Source organism: Mustela lutreola, chromosome 7 (assembly GCF_030435805.1).
Source record: "Mustela lutreola isolate mMusLut2 chromosome 7, mMusLut2.pri, whole genome shotgun sequence".
NCBI lineage: Eukaryota > Metazoa > Chordata > Mammalia > Carnivora > Mustelidae > Mustela > Mustela lutreola.
This window is the reverse complement of record NC_081296.1, coordinates 117,471,437-117,495,320: the sequence shown is the minus strand read 5'-3', so window position 1 is coordinate 117,495,320 and position 23,884 is coordinate 117,471,437. Positions and strand designations below refer to the sequence as shown.

Genomic DNA, 23,884 nt, shown 5'->3' with positions numbered 1-23,884 from the left:
CTGGGCCTTTCTCGGACCACATTTTGTTACATTCCCAGTATTACAATACAATCGTGTCGTTTCCCTTTGCCCTGAAATAAATGAAGGGAAAAAATCATATTTTCCCCTAGAACCCATCACTAAAATGCAGAAGGCTGGACCATTCTTGGCTTTCACACAAGTTAGAGCTCCTCAATGGTTATTAAAGTCTCCTCTCAGACCATGAGGAAAGACAAGAGGAGTTCGGGACTTCTGGCAGTAGTTTCCTGAACTGTATCCTTAGGGGAGTCAATGACCTTGGCAAAGACTCAGGAGGGCTGCTGGTTCTCTCCCAGCTGTGAGGATGGGGCTTTTCTTAAAACAAGAAAGGGTAGGACAGCTGACACTGTGTCAGGGGGAAGCCTGCCTCATGAGCCAACCCAGAGGTGGCCTTTGAAGAAAGATATTCCCTCTTTAACAAATAAGAATTGCGCATGCGTGCTGATGGATTATCCAACACCCTCATTTACTCCTCACAAAGCATTATTATTCCATTTCATGGATAAGAAAACTGATCATCAGCAAGGCTAAGCAACTTGACAACCTAGTCAGTGAGGGACCTGGGATTTGAACCCAGGTTTTCCTTCAAACTACCCTTCAAAGTCTCTTCCTTAATTGCCTATTAGGAAAGAATGACGATCCTTTCCCACCCATTATTGTGTGTTCATTCCTGTGTGGAGGTTATGGGTATCTTGCATTCTGATACAGTTCTCCCTCTGGGGCTATAATCTGCAAATGTACGGCAAGATCCGCCTGTGACGCAGGGAGCTAGGTCCTCTATGAAGGGTAGGAGTTCCAAGGTCACTCATTCAGGAAAGATGCCAAGACCTGCAGGTTAGGAAGAGGAAAGGGATCATCTTCTCTGAACTTGGGAACACCTACAAGACTGCGAACTCCCATTTGCTAGTGGGTGTAAATGAGGGCCTCCCCGGTGTGGAGAAGACTAAAATCCCAGACAGGTTTCCCAGGGTCTGAAATTGACAGGTTAAAAACTGAATGCCCTTGAGATCAAGCTTTTACTTTGTGAAAGCCAATTATTTGGATTCATAACACTTCAAATTTTCTCCCCCACTGCTGACTGTTCTTTCTTTAGTCTCCTTCTAAAGCTCCTTTTCCTGGACATGTTCCCTAAATGAGAGCCTTTCTCAGGGTTCCATCTGGTTTCTCTTCTCACTTTCTCTGAGTGATTTCATTTACTCCACTAACATCGGTAACTGACAACATTATAGTGAAGGTTCAATTCTTTCTGCAGACTTATAAAATGATACATCTGCCTACTGGACACCTTCCCTTGGCCATCCTACAGACACCTCAAACTCAGTATGTCCAACACTGAATTCATTCCGCTTTAACCTGTACTCCCTACTCCTCCCTCTCAGCAAATGGGCACCTACCAGTGGCCAAGCTGCAAAATGGTGTCATCCCTGATTTCTCTATCACCTGTGGCCCTTGCAGCCCACTGACACCTAATCCTTAAATATATCTTGAGTTTGTCTACTTCCCGCTCTTCCCATTGCCACCTTCTCGATTTTATCTACCATCACCCGTCAACATAATGTCTGCAACTGCTTCTCACCTTATTTCCTGCCTCTGGCTTTGTTTCCCTCCAAAGTTGCTTCCACCCTGCAGCCAGAGTCTTTTTTTTCTAAGATGCAGTTCCAAACCCAGTTTAGTTCTCTGTTTAAAACCCTCTGCCCACCCAGGTGGGGCACCTGGGTGGCTCAATCAGTTAAGCATCTGATTCTTGACTGGGCCCAGGCCATGATCTCAGGGTCCTGGAATCAAGCCCCATGTCAGGCTCCATACTCAGTGGGAAGTTTCTTTTTCTTTCTTTCTTTTTTTTTTTTTTTAAGATTTTATTTATTTATTTATTTGACAGAAAGAGAGATCACAAGTAGGCAGAGCAGCAGGCAGGTGGGGGTGGCGCAGGGGGGGGGGTTGCGGGGAGCAGGCTCCCTGCTGAGCAAAGAGCCTGATGCAGGACTTGATCCCAGAACCCTGAGTTCATGACCTGAGCCAAAAACAGAGGCCCAACCCACTTAGCCACCCAGGCACCCCTCAGTAGGGAGTTTCTTAAGATTCTCTCACCCTCTCCTTCTGCCCCTCCCACACACACACACACTCTCTCTAAAGTAAATCTTAAAAAAAAAAAAAAAAAAAAAAAAAAAAATTAATGTTTTTAAATGAAGAAAAAAAAAAAAACTTCAAGTGGCTCACCTGTGCCTTCTGAATGAAGATCAGATTCCTCAGCATGGCATGGAAGACCTTTCATGATCTTACCCTGGTTTAAATCTACTCATGCCTGCCTGGAACCCTGTATCCAACCTCCTGAACTACCTGCAGTTTCAAATATGCCCCAGGCCCTCTGACGACTGGGCCTTTACCTGTGTTAGGCCTTCTACATAGAATCCACTCTCTTCCTCCCCAACCAAATCTCTCTTTGCCTTCAAGTCTTGGCTTGGATATCCCCTCCCCTGGGAAGCCTTCCCCGTACCCCCGTCTCCTGGGTTTCAGAAGATAGCCCCATCTGGGGACTGGGTCTAGGTACTTGGCTGAATGCAGTCCTTGGCCCTAGCCCAGTGGCAGCAGTAGTTGACAGTAACTAATGAATGGGGCTTAGCGAGAGCAGCAATCTCAGGGGAAAGAGTTAGGGTCGTAGCACTGCTACCAACAGGCTCTTTCCAACAGGAGCCTGGGAGAGTCTGGTTTATTCTCAGTAAGAAGGGCAGCACAGATACCCAGCCCACCCCATCGCCTTCCAACCACCCCAGTCCTCCTGTCTGTTTTACCTCCTTCCCACCACACTCAGGGCCATGGTGCTCCTATCTTTTCAGGGCTCTTGACCCCACTCCCCACTCCTCCTCTTCTGTTCCATCTCTTCTTTTTCTCCAAAACAAGCTTGAGATTTTCCTACCTTGAAAACAAAACCAACAAAAATCCCCTTCCCTTTGAACTGGATCCCCAAAAGGCTACTATCTCTTTTTTTCCTTCTTCACAAGATACTCTCTCCACTCTCACCAACTGGTAAGAGTACTCTATTTTTGCGAGGTTCTTGAATTTATCTCAGATGTTCTCTTCAAACTACTGTTAACCTGATTTCTACCTTACTTGCTTCCTGCACCGGCTTCTCACCCAGATCGCCTCCAGCAATCCTAACATCCAAAGCCGTTTTTACTATTTACCTTACCTTCAACTCTCTTTAGCATGTGACACTGCGACACTCCCCACTCCATCCTCTTATTTTCAAAGGCCTATGTGTCTCAGGGTTTTTTCTCTGACTCTCCTAATTATTCTTCCTCTTTGCTAGCTCCTCTTTCTTTGACTGTCCACTATTCCTGGGAGCCACGTGAAAATACCCTTGAAAACTTTAAGATCTTTACACTTGATTAAGAGACATATCAAACCAATTACAATGTATGGAAATTATCTAGATCCTGATTGGAAGAAACTTATAAAACACTGGACAACAGCAGATACCGGAGTACAAATTCAATATATGATGCTATAAAGAAATTACCATTTATATTTGTAATTACGTAAACAGTAAGTTTTTTTTTAAGAGAGCACTTATTTTTTTTTTTAGGTACATATTGAGATATTTATAATGAAATGATATGATGTCTGGGATTTGCTTAAAAATAATCAAGAGGTAGAGCAGATGGGGTGTGGATAAAGTTGACCTTAATTTGGTGACTGTTGATGCTATGTCAAGAGAATGCTGGAATTCATTATATCATTCTCCTACTTTTGTGTATGCTTGAAATCTTCCAGTATAAAAAGTTTTAAATATTTACAATTATTTTAAAAACTTCAATAATGCCGCTAAGAAAAAAACTAGCAAAAAACCAGACCTGCAAGGATTTTAGATACTGGAATTATAAGTCACAAGATATAAAATAAATGTGACCAGTATGCTGAAGACAAATAAAAATAAGGTGGTAACCCTTAACACTGATGCACTGGGGTTTTGGGGGGGTAGAACAATGCCGGAATCACTTTCAACTTTGTACATTTATGTATTTCTTTTCAATACATATGTACAACTTTGCAGTAAGAAAAAAGATACAGAAATGCAGAATGCAGTAAGTTAAAAGCATGTGTGTGTTTGTGTACACATATATAGAAGATTTAGAGGCTATAGAATCAAATATTAATATGTTAACAGTTACTTTGGGGGTAGAACTGCAAAGTTTTTTTTTTTTCTTACTGGTATTTTCTGATAAAGTAATATGACTTTTAAATGTTTTTTCAAAATGTTTAGAAGTACGTATTTCCTAGGGTTCTGACCTTTGTCATTTCATACCACACTCTAATTCTAATCAGGCCTCTCTCATGAGGGCCAAACTCCTTCCTACTGACCTGGGAGTCCTATGGGCAGGCACCTCAAATTCTGCACATCTACAAAAGTCAACTTGTTATCTTTCACCCCTTCCACAAACTTACTGACTCCCCCCGCTGTCCTTATTTCAAGGGACAATCTCATCACCCAGTGATTGCGACATTTGTGCTTCCTCGTCCCCTCCTCTCACAGCCAGTCTCACCAACTACTCCCTCCTTCAGCAAGGCCAGATTTAACTCCGAGCACCCCTACAACAGTCGAGTCAAAGACCCTGTTCTCCTGCCAGTCTTTATCAGAGCCCTAGTCCCATCCCCCCTGGATCGATGCTTGTCTACCTCTCTAGTTTTTTGGTTTTGTTTTTAGATTTTCTTTTAATTTATTTGAGAGAGAGAGAGAGCACATACAGAGGGAGAGGAAGAGGGAGGAGCTGACTCCCTGCTGAGCAGGGAGCCTGATCCCCCCAGGACCCTGAGATCATGACCTGAGCAGAAGGCAGCCTTAACCCACTGAGCCACCCAGGCACCCCTGTCCCCCTGGTTCTCATCATGCCCCTCCCGGACTACTGTGGGAGAGGCTTCTAGAGCACAGATGCAAACCCATCCTGTATGCTCAGTCAAGGTTCATGGAGCGAACTAAACAGAACCAGGTATGAGTGCAGTGACTGAACAGGCCTTCCCTCTGTGCCTCCACTGCTCCCGCCTCGACCACCGTCTCCTCTCAACCTCCGCTGCCTCTGCCCTGTACCATCACCAGCAACTGGGGTGGCATAAGTCTCTGAAACAGAGTTTATGGAGAAAAAAAAAAAAAAAAAAGAGCATGTTCTGCTCATAAGTCCTCTCACATTTTAATTTGTGATGGAATATGCTTAGGCTCCAAAAGGGAATCAGTACCTGCATTTCCATCAAATCCAAACACTAATTCTGCTCTAAGACATACAAAGGTCTGCTTTCCTCTTCCTTAGTAACTGTCCTTAGCAGCAGGACTCCCAAGGGAATTCTGACAGTCTGAAACCTGCCACGCTGAGCTGCTTAAACACAGAGCAGCTCCACCACAAAGGGGCTGTCACCCACCCACTCTTCATGGCACTCTTTTCCCTCTTTCCTAACGACTCCCATTTCGTGTACTCCACAGTCTGGAGTTCGCATGTTATTTGGTTTGGTTTAGTTTTCTGCTTTTTAAAATTGCGCTATAATTTAACATGTAGTGAAGTACATGAATCTTAAGTGGCCAGTTTGATGAATTTTTTACTATGTACATATCCATGTAACCACCCCCCAGATCAATAATATAGTCCATTTCCAGCACTAAACCCTCCCCCACCCCCTGCCAGTTGATAATGTCCCAAAGGTAACCACTATTCTGACCTCTATCATCATAGTTCTTTTCTGCCTGTTATTTTAAACTTTTATATAAATGGAATTATAGATTTACATTTTTGTGTCTGGCCTTTCAACATCATGTCATATAATCTACCTTTTAAATAATACCATCACACATACATTCTCCAAAATTAGTGGAAATCAATCAAGCCATTTTTTTTTAAACAGGGTTTTTTAAAGATTTTATTTATTTATTTATTTGACAGAGAGAGACAGATCACAAGTAATTAGAGAGGCAGGCGGAGAGAGAGGAGGAAGAGGCTCCCTGTGGAGAAGAGAGCCTGATGCCGGGCTTGATCCCAGGACCCTGGGATCATGACCCGAGCTGAAAGCAGAGGCCTCAACCCACTGAGCCACCCAAGTGCCCCAATCAAGCCATTTTTAAAGAATAATTTGGTAATAAGCCAAAAGAAACTAATGAGTATTTTATGAGTAAGAAAGTCAGTATGAAATTAAAAATCTGTAAATTTATTGGTAGGGTTGTACAGGAAACAGTGACACTTGGGGTGGGTTATCATTAAATTAGCACTGAAAATTAGTTTGAAAAATACTGCAAATTAATTTCATTTACAAAATTCTCTCTTCTAATGGTGAAAGTTGGACCATACTTTTTACTTTAAATAATACCATCACACATACATTCTCCAAAATTAGTGGAAATCAATCAAGCCATGAATAAAATATATTATTCATTTGGGAGCCTTGATTGCTGCAGACGTCGGAGTTGACCCCAGCAAACACAAAACAATGTAAATATACACAGCAATGAACTGGAGTAGTGGGGAAGACCGTGAAAACCTAGACGTGAAGGATCTACCGAACACACTTGACTGAGAGAATCCCCTCCGAGTTTCTAACACTGTCTCCATCGTGCCTTTATACGTGCTGTCCTTGGACCTGGAATTTCTTCAAAATCCTAGCTTTTTCAGCTATTGCCTGCTCTCACACTTCACCCTCCCCTTCCTCCCGAGGGCAGAGAAGACCATCCCTCCTGAGTGGTTCCGCAGCTGCGCTTCCCTGTGCTTCCAGGGTAGAACCCGCCCATTGTCCCGTGGTGTGTGTGTGCCTCTCTCTACCTTGCCATGAACTTCCGAGTACAGGACCTGGGGCAAGCGCCTGGCAGAGGCCCGTGTCTCATGCAGGGAACCAATGATTGTTTGTGGAATGAACGCTAAATGTACCAAGAGTGTGATAACCCTGCAATCCATTGTTTGAGACTTTATTAGGCCAGAAAAATCCAGCAAATCCAATTGTCTTCTCCATACATTTCCAATACCGTAGGCTCTAACCGTACAGATTCAAGTGCTGAAGCGAACCTTAATGGTAGAGCTCTACCTTAGGTGGTAGAGCCAACCAAGTGCCCCAATCAAGCCATTTTTAAAGAATTTATGTATGTATGTGTGATGGTATTATTTAAAGTAAAAAGCATGGTCCAACTTTCACCATTAGAAGAGAGAATTTTGAGGGGCACCTGGGTGGCTTAGTAGATTAAGCATCCAACTCTTCATTTTGACTCAGGTCATGATCTCAGGGTTGTGAGATCGAGCCCTTCATGGACTGTGCTGGACATGGAGCCTGCTTGAGATTCTCCCTCTCTCCCTCGCCACACACGCCTGCTTTCTCTCCCTCTCTCTCTCTCAAAAACAAAAACAAAAAAGAGAGGGAGGGAGGATTGAGATAGTCTTTAAATATACATGAAGACTAAGAAATGAAAATGTTGGCACTTATAATTTATATCCATATTTTCTGGTATTTTAACATATATTTAACTTATACTTTGACTCTTGTGATTATCTTGGCTGTCTAATCCCAAAGCTCTTCCTGTCTTTCTCACTGTTGATCTCACATTCACTGAATGTGACCTTTCAGGAGCTACACAACAGAATTTTCTGTGACACATCTGCAAACAAAAAACTGAAATGAATCACCACTTTGGAAATGACAAACTACTCAGAAATACTGAAACAAGTATTCTATGAAATATAAACTTTTGATTTTGACCCTAACACAATGCTTAGCCTTTAAACTGTTTGACAATTATTACTACATTTATAATATAACTATAAAGTACATCTGCTTAGCCTCTCCTGATCTCCAGCCCCATTTATCCAACAGCCTAAGAGACCATTTGGGAACACGTCACAGTTAACCTCAAACACATCACCAGTTCTGTTATTCTGTATACTAGGTGAAAGGCAACCCCAGCCATCCAATCACCCGAGCCGGACACTGGGAATCAGCATGAGCACCTCTTCTCTTCCTCTCCCTTCACATCTTATCAATTCTATCCAAAATCATGTCAGTTCCACTGCTGACATATTTCTTAGTCCTGCACCTTTCTCTCTGTTCCTCCAAATACAAGACTTCATTTTGACTCATGGTTTTGTCCTGTATAGCTATCTGTAATCCTCCCACAACTAGTTTTTTAAGTGGACCCCTGCCTATGGCCTTCCTCTACTTGAATCTAGTTGGTTTTTTGAAATATTCAGTAAACATCTAGCAAGGGTGTACTCTGCAAAGTTTTGTTTTGTAGACAGCTCCTGGTGACACAAAGATGAGTAAGACAGTTCCTGCCACTGAGGGGCTTATGGTCTATAGGAGGAAGACAGTGTATCTATGGTGGGAAGGGCTTTGGCATCAGACAAACCTGGTTCAAAATGTCAGTTTTGGTACTTACTGGCTGACTTTGGGTCGATCACTTAATTTCCCTGAGCCTTGTTTCTTCATCTATAAAATGGAGGTATTAATTCTCACTTTCCACAGCTATTTAAGAACCACAAAACATGCAAATTTCTGGCACATGCTAGGTACACAGCAGACAGTGGCTAGTATTGTTTAGTTATGCACTTTTTTTTATTTTTTAAAGATTTTATTTATTTGAGAGAGAGAGACAGAGATACCAACAGAGAGCACAAGCCAGGAAGAAAGAGAGAAACAGGCTCTCTAATAAGCAGGGGGCCCAATGCAGGGCTCAATGCAGGGGCTCAATATGGGACTCCATCACAGGACCCCATCCCAGGACCCTAGGATCATAACTTGACTCTCAACCAGACTCTCATAACCAGACTCTCAACCGACTAAGCCACCCACACATCCCAAGTTACTCACTTTTTCATAGTCAGTATTTTCTCAATGGAGATTAAAATCAGTTTTTTCTAATTTAATAATTTTCCCTTGGAGAATTGACTGTCTATTGCACAGCAAGTATAGTACAGTCTCATTAATGTAAAACTGTATTTCTGTAACTCCAAGAGGCAATTTTATAAAGTAGTTAAGAATGTGGGCTCTTGGGACACCTGGATGGCTCAGCCCATTAAGCATTTGCCTTCAGCTATGGTCGTAATCCCAGGGTACTGGGATGGAGCCCGTTGGGCTCCCTGCTCTGCACAGTGTCTACTTCTCTCTCTCCCTCTGCCCCTCCCCACTGCTCGTGCTCTCTCTCAAATATCTAAAGCCTTTAAATATATATATATATATATATATATATATATATATATATATATACATATATACACATATATATGGACTCTGAGTTAAACAGACCTAGATTTTAATCATCTTAGTCACCTGTGAGCTGTGTGATTTGGCCAAGTCACTTAGTTTTCTTTAAATTGTTTAACTCTTTGAGTTCAGTTTCTTCATCTGTAAAAGTGGATGAACACACAGCTTTTTCAAAAGGTAGGCAAACTGATTAGCACAGTGGGTACATAGGAAGCAGTTGATATATGTTATCAGAAAGTGGTACCTGGAAGGCTGCTCCCCAAAATAGTTTTCTTTAGATGGTGGGATTTCAGCAGATTTTTATTTTGCTCATTATACTCCTGTGTATTGCTTGATGTTCTTTTTTACCCCAAGCACATGTAATTTTTATAAAAGCTATAATAAAGTTTTAATAAAATTTACCTTCTGAATTCAAGAGTTCTGGTTTCATCTTTCCAGTACCACATCCCCAGTCGCAATCCCAACTGCTATAAAATGAAATGTTGCAGCAAATATTAAAAATTCAGTTTACAGTACATACACGTCACAATGAACGTTTAACAATTCCCACTTGTTGCACTTTATTCAGTAAGGATGTAGAGTCTTCAAGTGTCGTAATGCGGGTTTTTTTTTTTTGTTTAACTGAAGCCAGGATTTTATCCTTTTTTGTGTTCAGGTGTAGTTTCAGTAGAAAAATGGAAGAGAAGGAAGGACATTTCAATTAGGCCGCACTAGTAGCCCAAGGCTCATCAGAGCGATTTTCTGATGAACTGGGTCTCAGCCCGCAATAAACCGACACCCAGGGAGCCTCCGCGGGGAAGAGGAGATACGACTCGCCCGCAGAGGAGCGCGCTCTAACACCAACCCCGCCCTCCAGGGGATGTAGGCTAAGAACAAGCTTACCCTTTCCGCAGTGGGAGCTACCAAGCCGCCAGCCTCTGCAGGCCGGGGATCCACCCGGGGCGGGCCGGCTTTCCGCGCGGGAGGGCTATGGACTTTACAGCCAACCAATTCGAGGTGCTGAGGCGGAACTTTCATAAACATCCAAATACCTCGGTAGGGAGCCAGAACTCAGTCTGACCTTTGGCTGATTACACCTCTCTACGTCTCGGTTTTGTAGGCAAATTAGGCCACGTCCATCGCAGTGCCGCTCGCCTCGGGGGCTGAGGGCAGGGCGGCGGCAGGAGGAGCCGCCGCGGGAGCCAGGGGCCGGGGACCGGACGGCGGGGCAGGCGTGCCCGGGCCTCGGGGGTGAGAGCGACCTAGGCCGTACTCACCTCCGGCAGGGAAGCGGTCGGCGGGTCCCACCGCCTTCTCCGGGAGTAAAACTCCGGCACCGGATGCCTGTCCGCTCCCAGCCCCGCAAACATGGTCTCCCAGGGAACCGGCCAGCGCCGGCAACCGCGGCCCCAGGGCTGCCGCAGGGGGGGAGGGGGGGCCCCTGCTTCCGCCCGCGGACAGCACTGGCTGGCGGGTGGGCGCGCTGGCGAACGGCTGGGCTGCGCACCCCGCGGCGGCAGACCGCTCCTCCCCGCTCCCAGGCCCTCCGGGTTCCGTCCCCCTGGACTACCTCGGGGGCCTGTAGGCGTCTGCAGAGTGAAGCTGCCCGGGGGTTATTTCTGTAGAAGTCGATTTTTCATGGCCTTCCCACCGTGAAGTAAACCACTTAATTGGTTTTTGGGATTAGATAGGTGATGGGGAGGGGTCGGGTCGGTGGAGGTTTAGGGGAGGATGCGTGGGGAAATGTTTTCGTAACTTGGTTCTGCTGCATAACTTAGATGTGTTACCCAGGGCAAGACTACTTTGATCTCATGAAGATACCTAAATCAGGAGTTAGGAGGTTTTTAAAGGAGTAATGTGTGTAAAGCACCACCCTAAAGTACTCAAAATTAGTGTTGCTTAAAGCAAAGAAACTTGCTTTGTGTCAATGAGTATTCCATTATATTTTTACATTTATGCCTTTCACTTTTCAAATCCTTTGAATTTCTTCCAACTGACTTTCCTTGTCTTTTTCCAACACTGATGTCAGCAATGCTAGATAACACTGCATGATTGAGAATGCCTGATATATTTTGCCTTTGTTATCCCCACAGCTTAGTTAAGAGATGCTCAGTAAATATTAACTATATTCCCATCAATTTTAAGAAGATGGCAATGGGGGCACCTGGGTGGCTCAGTGGATTAGGCCGCTGCCTTCGGCTCAGGTCATGATCTCAGGGTCCTGGGATCGAGTCCCGCGTCGGGCTCTCTGCTCAGCAGGGAGCCTGCTTCCTCCTCTCTCTCTCTCTGCCTGCCTCTCTGACTACTTGTGATTTCTCTCTGTCAAATAAATAAATAAAATCTTTAAAAAAAAAAAAAAAAAAAAAAAAAAAAGAAGATGGCAATGGCCATCTGGCTGCTTCCCCTCTCGGCAGCCCCCCTCCACTACCTAGTAACAAACAATCACTGGTTACAGTAGTATAAAACATCCGCTGGATTCATGTTCCACTCAGCGGACTGCTGTTCAGATGTATGGAAGCCCACCTATATACACTGGCAGTGGGACTTTGAACCTGTGGCCTCAGGACTGACTTATTACATGAGATGACTCACTCGAAATAGGAGTTAAAAGCATTTCAGTCACCAAGAGTTTTTCACCTCACAATGTATGTAACTTGGGGTGAGGAGGACAGGGGAAATTATAAGCTAATGCTCTATAAAGACCTGAGAAACACCAAGGACTTCAGAACGAATCCATTTACCTCACCACCAATGTCCGGAAGATCACACTTCGGTCAACTTCTTCAGTTTATCCCAGTGAGTGAAGAAATGCTAATAGAAAACCAAAGATCTTTTCTACTTCACCATTGTTGTCTAATGTACAAAACTAAGAAAGTAAGAGATGAGAATTGAAAACAGTAATCTACATAAAAGTTACAGGACAAGTTATTCTACCTGTGCTAGAGGGACATAATATTTATAGGAAAACTTTGGTAGCTCTCAAGGGGCCATCTTATACTATTGTTACCAGACCCTAACAAAAAAGGGAATAAAAAAGATGGTTTTTATGGCTCTAAGTCATTATTTATTTAAAAAGTGACCTATTCATTTCTTGAGATTTTTTTACCAGTTAGTTTAGATGACATCAGAATCTCATCATCTAAAATGGAAATATAATTTTCCCTTTAAGAAAACAATTCATGGGGGCGCCTGGGTGGCTCAGTGGGTTAAGCCGCTGCCTTCGACTCAGGTCATGATCTCAGGGTCCTGGGATCAAGTCCCGCATCGGGCTCTCTGCTCAGCAGGGAGCCTGCTTCCCTCTCTCTCTCTGCCTGCCTCTCCATCTACTTGTGATTTCTCTCTGTCAAATAAATAAATTAAATCTTAAAAAAAAAAAAAAGAAACAATTCACGGGACGCCTGGGTGGCTCAGTTGGTTGGACGACTGCCTTCGGCTCAGGTCATGATCTGGGAATCCCGAATGTCCCAGGATCGAGTCCCGCATCGGGCTCCCAGCTCAACGGGGAGTCTGCTTCTCTCTCTGACCTTCTCCTCGCTCATGTTCTCTCTCACTGTCTCCCTCTCAAATAAATTTTTTTAAAAAAAGTTTAAAAAAAAAGAAAGAAAACAATTCATGATGTTGTAAAGTAGGGATAAAGGTACTGTCTAAATATTTAATTTCAAGTGTCCTGTAAGTTTTTTTTTGTTGTTTTTTTTTGCCCAAGAGAAACTTCTCAAGGTCATATAACTAAGAGCATGTAACATAAAACTAAGTTGCTGGTCTCAGATTTTAGGCCCAAGACATTAACTGAATATAATGTATGTTTATACTATGAAAACAGACTTTCAAAGTATTATAATTCTACCTTTAAAAAATAACATATTGGGGCGCCTGGGTGGCTCAGTGGGTTAAAGCCTCTGCCTTCGGCTCAGGTCATGATCCCAGGGTCCTGGGATCGAGCCCCGCATCGGGCTCTCTGCTCAGCAGGGAGCCTGCTTCCTCCTCTCTTTCGGCCTGCCTTTCTGCCTACTTGTGATCTCTGTCTGTCAAATAAATAAATAAAATCTTAAAAAAAATAAAATAAAATAACATATTAAGAAAATGGCAATGTCAGTATTTGAATTATCAACTCCTTTTATCTAATCTCCACCTAATCATACTGAAAGAGGAAAGAGCCCAAGGCTTCTTGGTTTGTTCTTTTTTTTTTAAATTTATTTATTTGACAGACGGAGATCACAAGTAGGCAGAGAGGCAGGCAGAGAGGAGGAAGCCAACTCCCTGCTGAGCAGAGAGGCCAATGTGGGGCTCCATCCCAGGACCCTGGGATCATGACCTGAGTTGAAGGCAGAGGCTTCAACCCACTGAGCCACTCAGGCGCCCCTGATTTATTTGTTCTAGAGGAAGGACATTTCAACACTATCACCCTATTAAATTTCAGCACTGCATATACCCTAAAGTATTCCAAGGGCTATCTCTAAAGATCCATAATTTTTAAGGAATGTATAATTTTTCTGTATCTAATTGCAGTGGTTAAGGATAATCCTTCAAAACTCATTCCTATTTAGACGTTATACAGAAGCAATTGAATATGCCTGTTGTTCCTTAACCGAAACATATATATTGCCTTAGCAACTGACTTGTGATATATGGATTTGCGATTCTTTAAAACTTCAATTCCAGTGTTCAAAAGCAAAGGGAACATGCCTCACAGCACAACTTTTATAAACTACATTCAATTCTTAATTCTCATTAAGTCTCCTTGACATGTTGTGCAGGTGAATAATTAAATTTAAAGATGTGAACAGCATTAATATCTCCTCATGGACAAATGTTAATGAATTACCACTATATACATCAAACTAATACCGTCAAAAATTTAGAGTAAGCTTGTTTTAAAACTTCATGCTTCTCAAATACTATGAACAACCTGTTAGGTCTTATTTTGGCAGGTGTTTGGATTTATTGCCTTAAAACAGAGACAGCTATATTAGACATTTAGGTAAAATTTAAGTGCCCATTCTGAAAAATGTTCTTTTCTAATCCCTTAGCATTCTGTATGTATTGGGTTAGCTTTAGTCCAGACCACTAGGCCCTAGTATAACATTACTTTCAAGTTCAAGTGATGTTAATTATTCCTTAAGTGGTAATTTAGCCTCATCCTAGTTTCAAGTACTTTTTCCATTGTCATTTGACTACGTCTGATCTAACATCTGTAAAGGAGTTCCCAGGAGTTATCCAATTACCAGTTTCAACTGACCCCTGGAAACACTGAATGGCTACTTTGGTGGCTTTATCTTCACAAAATTCAGATCTAAATCTGAGAAGACAAAATTAAATTAAAAACACTCAAGAAGGCCAGGAGTTTTACAAATTAGTTTTCAGAATAACAGAAAATGAAGTATCTACATAAATTGATATTCCTGTTATAGCAAGTTACCAGAGGCCAGGCCATAGGATAGTCAAAGAAACTACCAGTGGTCATTTTTCTGAGTTTAGAAACTAATCTCTTCTGAACAAAGGTCTAAAATGAATCATACTAATACCAAATTGCACCTGCAGAAAGATTCCATTACATTTTGAAGTTAGAGCAAGAAATAGGGGCGCCTGGGTGGCTCAGTGGGTTGAGGCCTCTGCCTTCGGCTCGGGTCATGATCCCAGCGTCCTGGGATCGGGCCCCCGCATCGGGCTCTCTGCTCGGTGGGGAGCCTGCTTCCTCCTCTCTCTCTCTGCCTACTTGTGATCTTTGTCTGTCAAATAAATAAATAAAATATTTTTTAAAAAAAATAGAGCAAGAAATAAACACTTTCAACAAATAAAGGACTAATAAAAGGTTACTAGAATGAGCATTGTCTTGGTAAAAATTCATGTTAGGTGCGCCTGGGTGGCTCAGTGGGTTAAGCCTCCGCCTTCAGCTCAGATCATGATCCCAGGGTTCTGGGATCGAGTCCTGCATTGGGCTCTCTGCTCAGCAGGGAGCCTGCTTCCTCCTCTTTCTCTGCCTGCCTCTCTGCCTACTTGTGATCTCTGTCAAATAAATAAATAAAATGTTAAAAAAAAAATCATCACTCTAAATCCAGTATTCATTGGATTCTATTAATACTAAGGTAGTTTGTCAAGTATTTATGTGACATTAATTTATGTTAATTAAACAACCTTAATGATTCCTTGCTGGAAACTTTCTACCAAAGTGGCACTAGCACCAAAAAAATGGAGTTACCATTAGCTTTTCAGAGTGTAAAGAGCAATTACCTTAAAATTTTAAGTTTTGGAACAATTCAAAATTGCCTTTTTATCTCACTCCCACCTACCCAAATGACTCTGCTTAAAAAATAAAATACTTATGTATATGAGAGTCAGCTCTTGTGTGAGAGGGTCATTATACAGCTCAGTATTTTTAGGCTAATTTGTTCTCTAGTTTTTATATCATTTCAAAAATTAATGTCTGCATGATACAGAAAGGGCCACTACTAAAAACACAGCATCTATAATGCACTGTTAGCTTATGAACAACATGAAGCACATCTACATTGAATAGAGGTATCAAAATGTCCATATGTGGTGAAAACATTAGGCTAACATGCATTTTCCAATTAGCTTTACTGAATTTCTCCCAAGTTCCCCTTAAATAAATCAGATCAAAGTAGAAATGACATTCCACTAAGAAATACAAATAGGAACCCCCTTCTCCTAAGGATGTGCATTTTAAAGCTTAAGCCCAGGACGCTCAACCCAAAAGTTTCCAGTATTCTTATCTGTAACAATTTCAAATCAGATACACAGAAAAATGGACAAGTTGTATATTACAAAATATTGGACTATCTTGCAGTTTTGTCTTTTAGAAAAGAGTATCTGGGGCACCTGGATGACACAGTTGGTTAAGTGGCTGACTCCGGGTTTCAGCTCCTGTCTGGTCTCAGAGTGATGAGACTGAATCCCACATCCCACATAGGGCTCTGTACTCAGCACAGACTTCTTGGGTTTGTCTCGCTCTTCCCATTTGCCCCTCCTCCCCCCCAAATAAATGTATCTTTAAAACAAGTATTTTAAAAAGAAAAAGAAAAAAATCTATTCTAGTGATTTAAGGCAAGTATTGCAAAAGCATTGTGATTCTCAAATCAAAAAAAAAAAAAAAAAATCATTATCTCCCTTTATCCCCAAGTAATTGTAACTGTTGAAAACCTATCCTTATGGAATTTGGATAAGCTCAGAAGTTAAGCTGTTTCACTAGAGAATTAAAGTTAAAACAAGTTTGACTAAATTGGACTCAATATAAAGTGACTTTAAAGTTTGCCCTGCTGGCTCTTGTCGCAAGCACTGGCATGCCACAAAAAGCAATTTGTTTCATACTGCGTCAGGCTATTTATTATCAGAGAACAACTCCCGCCCCAGCCTTTGTTAGTTTAGAAAAAGAATCATTTCATACTTAACCCCAGAATACGGCTTGTATTTTGCTGGAATATTCAGGTGGATTTTCACTTGGAACACTTAAACCAAGGCTTAGGAGTCTGGTTTCTTTATTAAAAGGAGGAGGAAAGTTTACCCAGGTCTTCTCCTTTTTAAAAGCTGTTGGCAATTCAAAGCAGGAAATCTCATCTGAGAATTAGACAAGACTGAGTTAGATACATTTCCTCTCATACTAATAACATGGGTAAAACTGTGAGAAGGGAAAATTGAAAACTCCAAGACTGTGATTTTGAGATCAATTTCAGCTTTACTTTAACTCTGTATTTATGCATTTGTTTGCAAAAAAAAAAAAAAAAAGAAAGAAAGCCTGTCCTTAACATAACTGCAATGTTCATTTTAGTCTTAAAGTAGTACATAAAAATAAACAATTCAAGCTTCTATATATTTTATTGTTACCAAGCTTCCGCAGAACTTATGTGCAAACTTCAGGTTTCCCAGCTCAAACAAATCTCCATGCACAAACTAAGCTACTCAAAAATGCTCAAGTCAGCAAACACCCAAAACGCATTAAAGAGAAACCTCAAATAATGGTTTTAAAAATCAAACTTCAGAACTAACCTTTTATAATTAAACTAAGTTGTTGCATCCTTCCTTTCCCATGCATACACCGAGTGAAAAGACTTCCAACAGATCTCATACTTGGCACAAAGGCATTTCAAAGAAACACAAACAAAAGAGAAAGAGAGAAAGGAAAAGAGGTTTACGCTGACTCGAGTGCAAGCTTAGTCCACTTCCTCGATGGTCGGTCCCCCGGAGGCTCCAGAACCGCCGCCGCCAGGGCCACCTTGGTAAAGTTTGCTGATGATGGGGTTGCACACTCTTTCAAGCTCTTTCTGCTTGTGTTCATACTCATCTTTCTCTGCCATCTGGTTTCGGTCGAGCCAGTTGATCACCTCCTGGCACTTGTCGAGGATCTTGTTTTTGTCCTGCTCGCTAATCTTGCCCCTCAGTTTCTCGTCTTCCACCGTCTGCTTGATGTTGTAGGTATAGGACTCCACCGCGTTTTTGGCAGCGACCCGGTCGCGATTGGCCTCATCTTCCGACTTGTACCGCTCTGCCTCCTGGACCATCCGGTCAATGTCGTCCTTGCTCAGACGACCCTTGTCGTTGGTAATGGTGATTTTGTTTTCTTTACCGGTGCTCTTGTCGGCGGCGGTGACGTTAAGGATGCCATTGGCGTCTATATCGAAGGTGACCTCGATCTGAGGGACCCCGCGGGGCGCCGGGGGAATCCCGGTCAGGTCGAACTTGCCCAGCAGGTTATTGTCCTTGGTCATGGCCCGTTCGCCCTCATACACCTGCACCAGCACGCTGCTCTGGTTGTCCGAGTAGGTGGTGAAGGTCTGCGTCTGCTTGGTAGGGATCGTGGTGTTTCTCTTGATGAGTGGGGTCATGACGCCGCCAGCCGTCTCAATGCCCAGCGACAACGGGGTCACGTCGAGCAGCAGCAGGTCCTGCACGTTCTCTGACTTGTCTCCGATGAGGATGGCCGCCTGCACCGCAGCTCCGTAGGCCACCGCCTCGTCGGGGTTGATGCTCTTGTTCAGCTCCTTGCCGTTGAAGAAATCCTGCAACAGCTTCTGGATCTTGGGGATTCGGGTGGAGCCGCCCACCAGCACGATCTCCTGGATCTGGCCCTTGTCCAGCTTGGCGTCACGCAGCGCCTTCTCCACCGGCTCCAGGGTTCCGCGAAACAGGTCAGCGTTCAGCTCCTCGAAGCGGGCGCGAGTGATGGACGTGTAGAAGTCCACGCCCTCGTATAGCGAGTCGATCTCGATGCTCGCCTGCGTAGACGAGCTCAAGGTGCGCTTGGCTCGCTCGCAGGCGGTGCGCAGTCGGCGCACTGCGCGCTTGTTGGGCCCAATGTCCTTCTTGTGCTTGCGCTTGAACTCCTCCGCCAGGTGGCTCACCATGCGGTTGTCGAAATCCTCGCCGCCCAGGTGGGTGTCGCCGGCCGTGGACTTCACCTCGAAAATGCCATCCTCGATGGTCAGGATGGACACGTCGAAGGTGCCGCCGCCCAGGTCAAAGATGAGCACGTTCTTCTCGCCGCCGGCGCAGCCCTTCTTGTCCAGGCCGTAGGCAATGGCCGCCGCGGTGGGCTCGTTGATGATGCGCAGCACGTTGAGGCCCGTGATGGTGCCCGCGTCCTTGGTGGCCTGGCGCTGCGAGTCATTGAAATAGGCCGGGACCGTGATGACCGCGCTCTGCACCTTGCCGCCCAGGTAGGCTTCGGCGATCTCCTTCATCTTAGTGAGGACCATGGAGGAGATTTCCTCTGGGAAGAAGGTCTTGATCTCTCCCTTGTATTCCACCTGCACCTTGGGCTTCCCTCCCTCGCTCACCACCCGGAACGGCCAGTGTTTCATGTCCGACTGCACCGTGGCGTCCTCGAACTTCCGTCCGATCAGCCTCTTGGCGTCGAAGATGGTGTTGGTGGGGTTCATGGCCACCTGGTTCTTGGCGGCGTCGCCGATGAGGCGCTCGGTGTCGGTGAAGGCCACGTAGCTGGGGGTGGTGCGGTTGCCCTGGTCGTTGGCGATGATCTCCACCTTGCCATGTTGGAAGACCCCCACGCACGAGTAGGTGGTGCCCAGGTCGATGCCGATAGCCGGGCCGCGGGCAGACATCCTGACTGAAAGATAGGCAGGCGACGTTAGGCGAAAGCACCTAGGACCGAAAATCTGCGGCGTCAACTAACGGTCGCCTCGCACCAGACACCGCGAGCGCCAACACTATCTCCCGCTCCCCTCGCTGGGCTCCCCGCTCTTATAGCCGCCTCCCTGCCGCCTTCTGGAAACTCCCGGAGCCAATCCGCTCCCAGGACAGCCCGCCACAGGCTTGCCTGGGTCGGAGTGACCCGCCCGTAGCCCAACAGATTTCTAGTTGGGTGAGGGGCGGGACCCCGGCTCGGGCTCAGAGGCGACGGGCGGCCGTTATGCAAATGAGGGTCCCTTCAATTCTCCCCGGCAGCCTCTGACCACCCAGCCTCGCGCTCCGCCTGCAGCTAAGGGGCGTTAGGCTCGCGCCCCTGCGCCAGGTGTAAGCGCTCTAGCTCGATCTTTGCCTTTCCTAAGGCGGGATTCGTCAATGTCCGATGGATTGGCAGAGCAGGCAACCAATGAGCAGCGCGGATTCCCAAGCGGGTGGGGAAGGAGGGGTTGGGGCGTGGTACAGGGAGGAGACGCGGAAGGGGAGCTCAGAGAGGGGAATCACCTGAGCGGTTCGCTCAGTTCCTAAGGCCTTAAGTACAGTTCAAAGACGAGCGTCCCAACTAACCTAGCACGTAGGGGCGGGGCAGCTCCTTTAGAGTCGGCTGCTCCGAGGAAATAGGGCCAGAGCCTTCTTTTTTCCCTCCGCCCGCACCCTGCCTAGGGAAGGAGCTGGATGGAGTTGGCTTGGCCTGGGCGTGAGGGCGGCTCCCCCGCAGGCGGGGACAAAAAGAAACGCCTTTGAAGTTCCTGGTCGGCCTCCTGGAATTTTACTTAGCGTGCTTTGCTGCGTCTCTGTGGGTGTGAGCGCCTGATGAAAAACTGCGTGGCGGGCGGGGACCACAGGAGCCCGGGGGAGCGCCCAGAGAGGCGGGAGGTTTCTCCGCGCCGCGCGGACGGCCTGCAAAAGTGGAGACTGGGAAGCGACTGCGAGTCGTCCTCCCCGGGTTTAAACTTTCTCCACCTCTGTCCATTTTCCCGGCTTGTCCTGCCCCTCTAAGCTTCCTGATTTCGTCTCCCTGTCGTCTCCACTGCTTTCCTTATTTTCCGTTTCAGGTGCTTTATTCGCCGCTTTGAGTTCTTCGCTGGAAAATCTAGAAATTAATCATAAAACGTGCACGTTGAAGCACCGTGAAATATCAGGCTCACGCCCCACACGGTTCTCTCACACGCACTCGTGTTTACTGACCGAGTCCTGTTTTATGACCAAGTTCAACTGGATGGGATTCTGTTAACTATGCTGAACTTCGGTCAAAGACCTCAAACCCTCAGAGTAGGAAGATGAAAAGGAGCGTAACGCATTCTATTACGTTTAGGAAGACCCTGAGAATAGGTCTGGGGGTACCATCTGGCACCAGCTGACAGGGCTCCTGCAGGATGACAACAACGAAATTGTTGTGACCAAAACGGCGAGAACGCTTCCCATTATGGGGGGAAAGCTGGGGACATTCACTCAATGAGCTTTAACAGGTACCTATTATGTGAGCGTGAAAAGACAAAACGGTCAGTTTTTACGAGGTTAAGACTCTGGTAAAAAGATAAAGGTAATTTGAGAGGAGTGCTGTGGGAACACAAAAAAAGTCTCTCCCACAGACTGGGGAGAGCGTGTTGGTGAAGGCTTCCTGGAAACCGGGGCACAGCGAAGAGGGGAGGAAAGGCATTCTTGCTATGGACTGTAGTTTGAGCAAGGATAAGAGCAGTGCGTGCTGAGGCAAACACAAGTTCTGTACAGAAGGTTAGTGTCACTCAAGGAGAAGGACAAACAAAAAATAGTCTCTTCCGGTGGACAGGATACACCTAAGAGCTTTAGGGGTCATGATTTTTTCCTGAGGCTATGGGAAGGGGGCGGGGCCTCTTTTGAAGAAGGCTAATAACACTGCATGGCCTGTATCAGACTTTGTGTGAGACAGTGCTGGAGAAAAGTGGTTGTCTAAGAAACACACAAAGCTGTGTCCAAGAAGTAATGTTGACAGAATCCTGTAAAATCAATCAATGAATAATTTAAGTTTCTTTTATCTAGTGTATGTCATTTCCAATTTTTAAAAACACATTTGCTATTTATTTGTTAATCCCATTGGCTAAATAGTGTTGGTTTCGACCAGGATTCCCATCTCTTTTTCTGTGAGTGAAGCACACTTTTTCTGTGATAGGGCACCTGGGTGGCTCAGTCCTTTAAGAGTCTGACTTCTGCTTAGGTCAAGATCCCAGGGTCCTGGCTCCCTGCTCATCTAGAAACCTGCTTCTCCCTCTCCCTCTCCCTCTAACCCTCCCTGCTACAGGCACGTGGGTGCGTGGGTGGTGGCTTGCTCTCTCTCTCTCAAATAAGATCTTTTTTTTTTTAAAAAACTATTTTTTTTTAAGGTTTTATTTATTTGACAGAGAGAGGGGAAGAGCACAAACAGAGGGAACAGTAAAGGGAAAGGGAGGAGCAGGCTCCCTGCTCAGAGCAAGAAGCCCAATGCTGGGGCTCCATTGTAGGAGCCTAGGATCATGACCTAAGCCCAAGGCAGACACAACCATCTGAGCCACTCAGGCACCTCAAAAAAAAAAAAGACTTAAAAGAAAAAAGTTAAAAAATTTTGGATTACGAAAACTTTTAAAGAAAATATTAGGGAAGCAAAGATAAAACCAAAAAGTTCCTATTAAAGTTGTCTTAAATTTTGAGTACAAATCTCTTGATTTTATTCTTGGAAATTTTGCTTTTTATGTAAAAAGGGAAGCGGCATTAGCCCGCTGGAGAGAGCAATACGAATTCTTTGTAGAACTGATGATACAGTGTAATTTAGAGACAGGGTCTCTATCTACAGTTACAACTGTGAAAGCAAACAGTGAGAAACAAACTCATCAGAACTGTATTCAGACAGCCCTCACACACTTCAAGCAAAGCAAGATTCCATAAAAGCAAACATGCTAATTCTTACAAACACTAAAACTACAGCTTCAGAACAGAAAGGTTTGTATAGTAACTGTGTACTAAATGCATAGTTACTAGTAATTACTAGTAAATACTTCATACTTTTTGAAAAAAGTAAATTCTACCCCAAACATGTGCACAGGATCAAGTGTCACATGCACTACCAACTGAACCAGACAGGTGCCCCCGTATGTTTTATACTTCATATGGCATCTGAATTTTTCCCAAAAAGACAGTGTTTGCATTTTCATTTTATATGAAATAAACATTTGCAGCCCTAGAACACTGCCATATACTGACCATTCTTGGAATTCTTTTTTTTTTTTTAAGATTTTATTTATTTATTTATTTATTTGTCAGAGAGAGAGGGAGAGCATAGGCAGGCAGAGGCAGGGTGACAAGCAGGCTCCCTGCAGAGCAAGGAGTCAGATGAGGGACTCAGTCCCAGGACACTGGGATCATGACCTGAGCCTAAGACAGCTGCTTAAGTGACTGAGCCACCTAGGCGTCCCCATTCTTGGAATTTTTATATTGTTCCTTGTTTATATTAATTTTTTAAAAAAATTTGTTCTTTTTTTTTTGATGATTGTGGTTCATAATTCATTTAAAACACAGCCCATGGGGCGCCTGGGTGGCTCAGTGGGTTAAAGCCTCTGTCTTCAGCTCAGGTCATGATCCCAGGGTCCTGGGATGGAGCCCCACATCAGGCTCTCTGCTCAGCGGGGAGCCTGCTTCCTCCTCTCTCTCTGCCTGCTTCTCTGCCTACTTGTGATCTCTGTCTGTCAAATAAAGAAATAAAATATTATAAAAAATATTAAAAAAATAAAACACAGCCCATTAAATATTATCAAATTAGCAAACTTATGATCGAATAATATTCATCAACACCAGCAATGGTGCAGCAAAAGAGGGAAATGCTACTGGTGGGAATATAAATTAGTACAGTCTTTCTGAAGGTCAATGTGACAACATTTTTTTCTTTACCTTCAATATGATCATACCATTCGTTTAGCATTAATCTTTGTGGGATTTATCCTAAGGAAATAATAGAACATATGGGTATATTATTTATAATAACAACAATAACAAAAGGGAAGTGGCTTAAATATCTGGCAATAAGACAATGATTACGTAAAGCATAATACATTCCTATGATGAATTATTATGTGGCCATAACATTGTGTATAAGAACTTTTAATGACATAGGAAACATTTCTGGTATAATTAAGTGGGAAAATAAGATATAAGACTTTTGTATCATATTTTATTTTATTTTATTTTTTCATATTTTGTATGTAGGACAATCTTTAATATATTAAGAGTGGATCCAAAACCTGGATTAAAATTTATTATCTCTAGATGGTAGGATTATCAGTATTTTTTCTAAATTTTCTTGTACTTTTACAATGATTTTTTTTTTAAAGATTTTATTTATTTATTTGACAGAGAGAGATCACAAGCAGGCAGAGAGGCAGGCAGAGAGAGAGGAGGAAGCAGGCTCCCTGCTGAGCAGAGAGCCCGATGAGGGGCTCCATCCCAGGACCCTGAGATCATGACCTGAGCCGAAGGCAGCGGCTTAACCCACTGAGCCACCCAGGTG

General features: G+C 44.2%; 2 protein-coding genes across 10 annotated transcripts in view; both read right to left on the bottom strand.

Moving 5' to 3' along the window:
- The window catches only part of PPP1R36 (protein phosphatase 1 regulatory subunit 36), a 32,714-nt gene extending 21,886 nt beyond the window's left edge, over nt 1-10,828 (bottom strand). For 2 of the 9 annotated variants that reach the window (XM_059182319.1, XM_059182323.1), the window contains exons 1-2: nt 10,120-10,639; nt 9,640-9,704 (exon numbers count right to left, since the gene is read on the bottom strand). In XM_059182319.1, the coding sequence (XP_059038302.1) occupies nt 9,640-9,704; nt 10,120-10,260 (206 nt within the window). In that variant the 5' untranslated portion in view covers nt 10,261-10,639. Of the gene's footprint in view, nt 1-2,807; nt 2,933-9,639; nt 9,705-10,119 lie in introns of all 9 variants that reach the window. The other 7 variants (XM_059182321.1, XM_059182324.1, XM_059182322.1 and 4 more) reach the window with 7 other exon arrangements.
- Nucleotides 10,829-17,027: 6,199 nt separating this feature from the next.
- Nucleotides 17,028-19,689, bottom strand: HSPA2 (heat shock protein family A (Hsp70) member 2). The gene has a single exon (XM_059182316.1). It carries the CDS (start codon nt 19,287-19,289, stop codon nt 17,382-17,384), a length of 1,908 nt encoding a protein of 635 aa, XP_059038299.1. The 5' UTR covers nt 19,290-19,689; the 3' UTR covers nt 17,028-17,381.
- Between the last annotated feature and the right edge of the window lie 4,195 nt (nt 19,690-23,884).

Bases quoted from the DNA above. Each gene is read 5' to 3' on its own strand.
- HSPA2 (XM_059182316.1), bottom strand. From the start codon at position 19,289: ATGTCTGCCCGCGGCCCGGCTATCGGCATCGACCTGGGCACCACCTAC.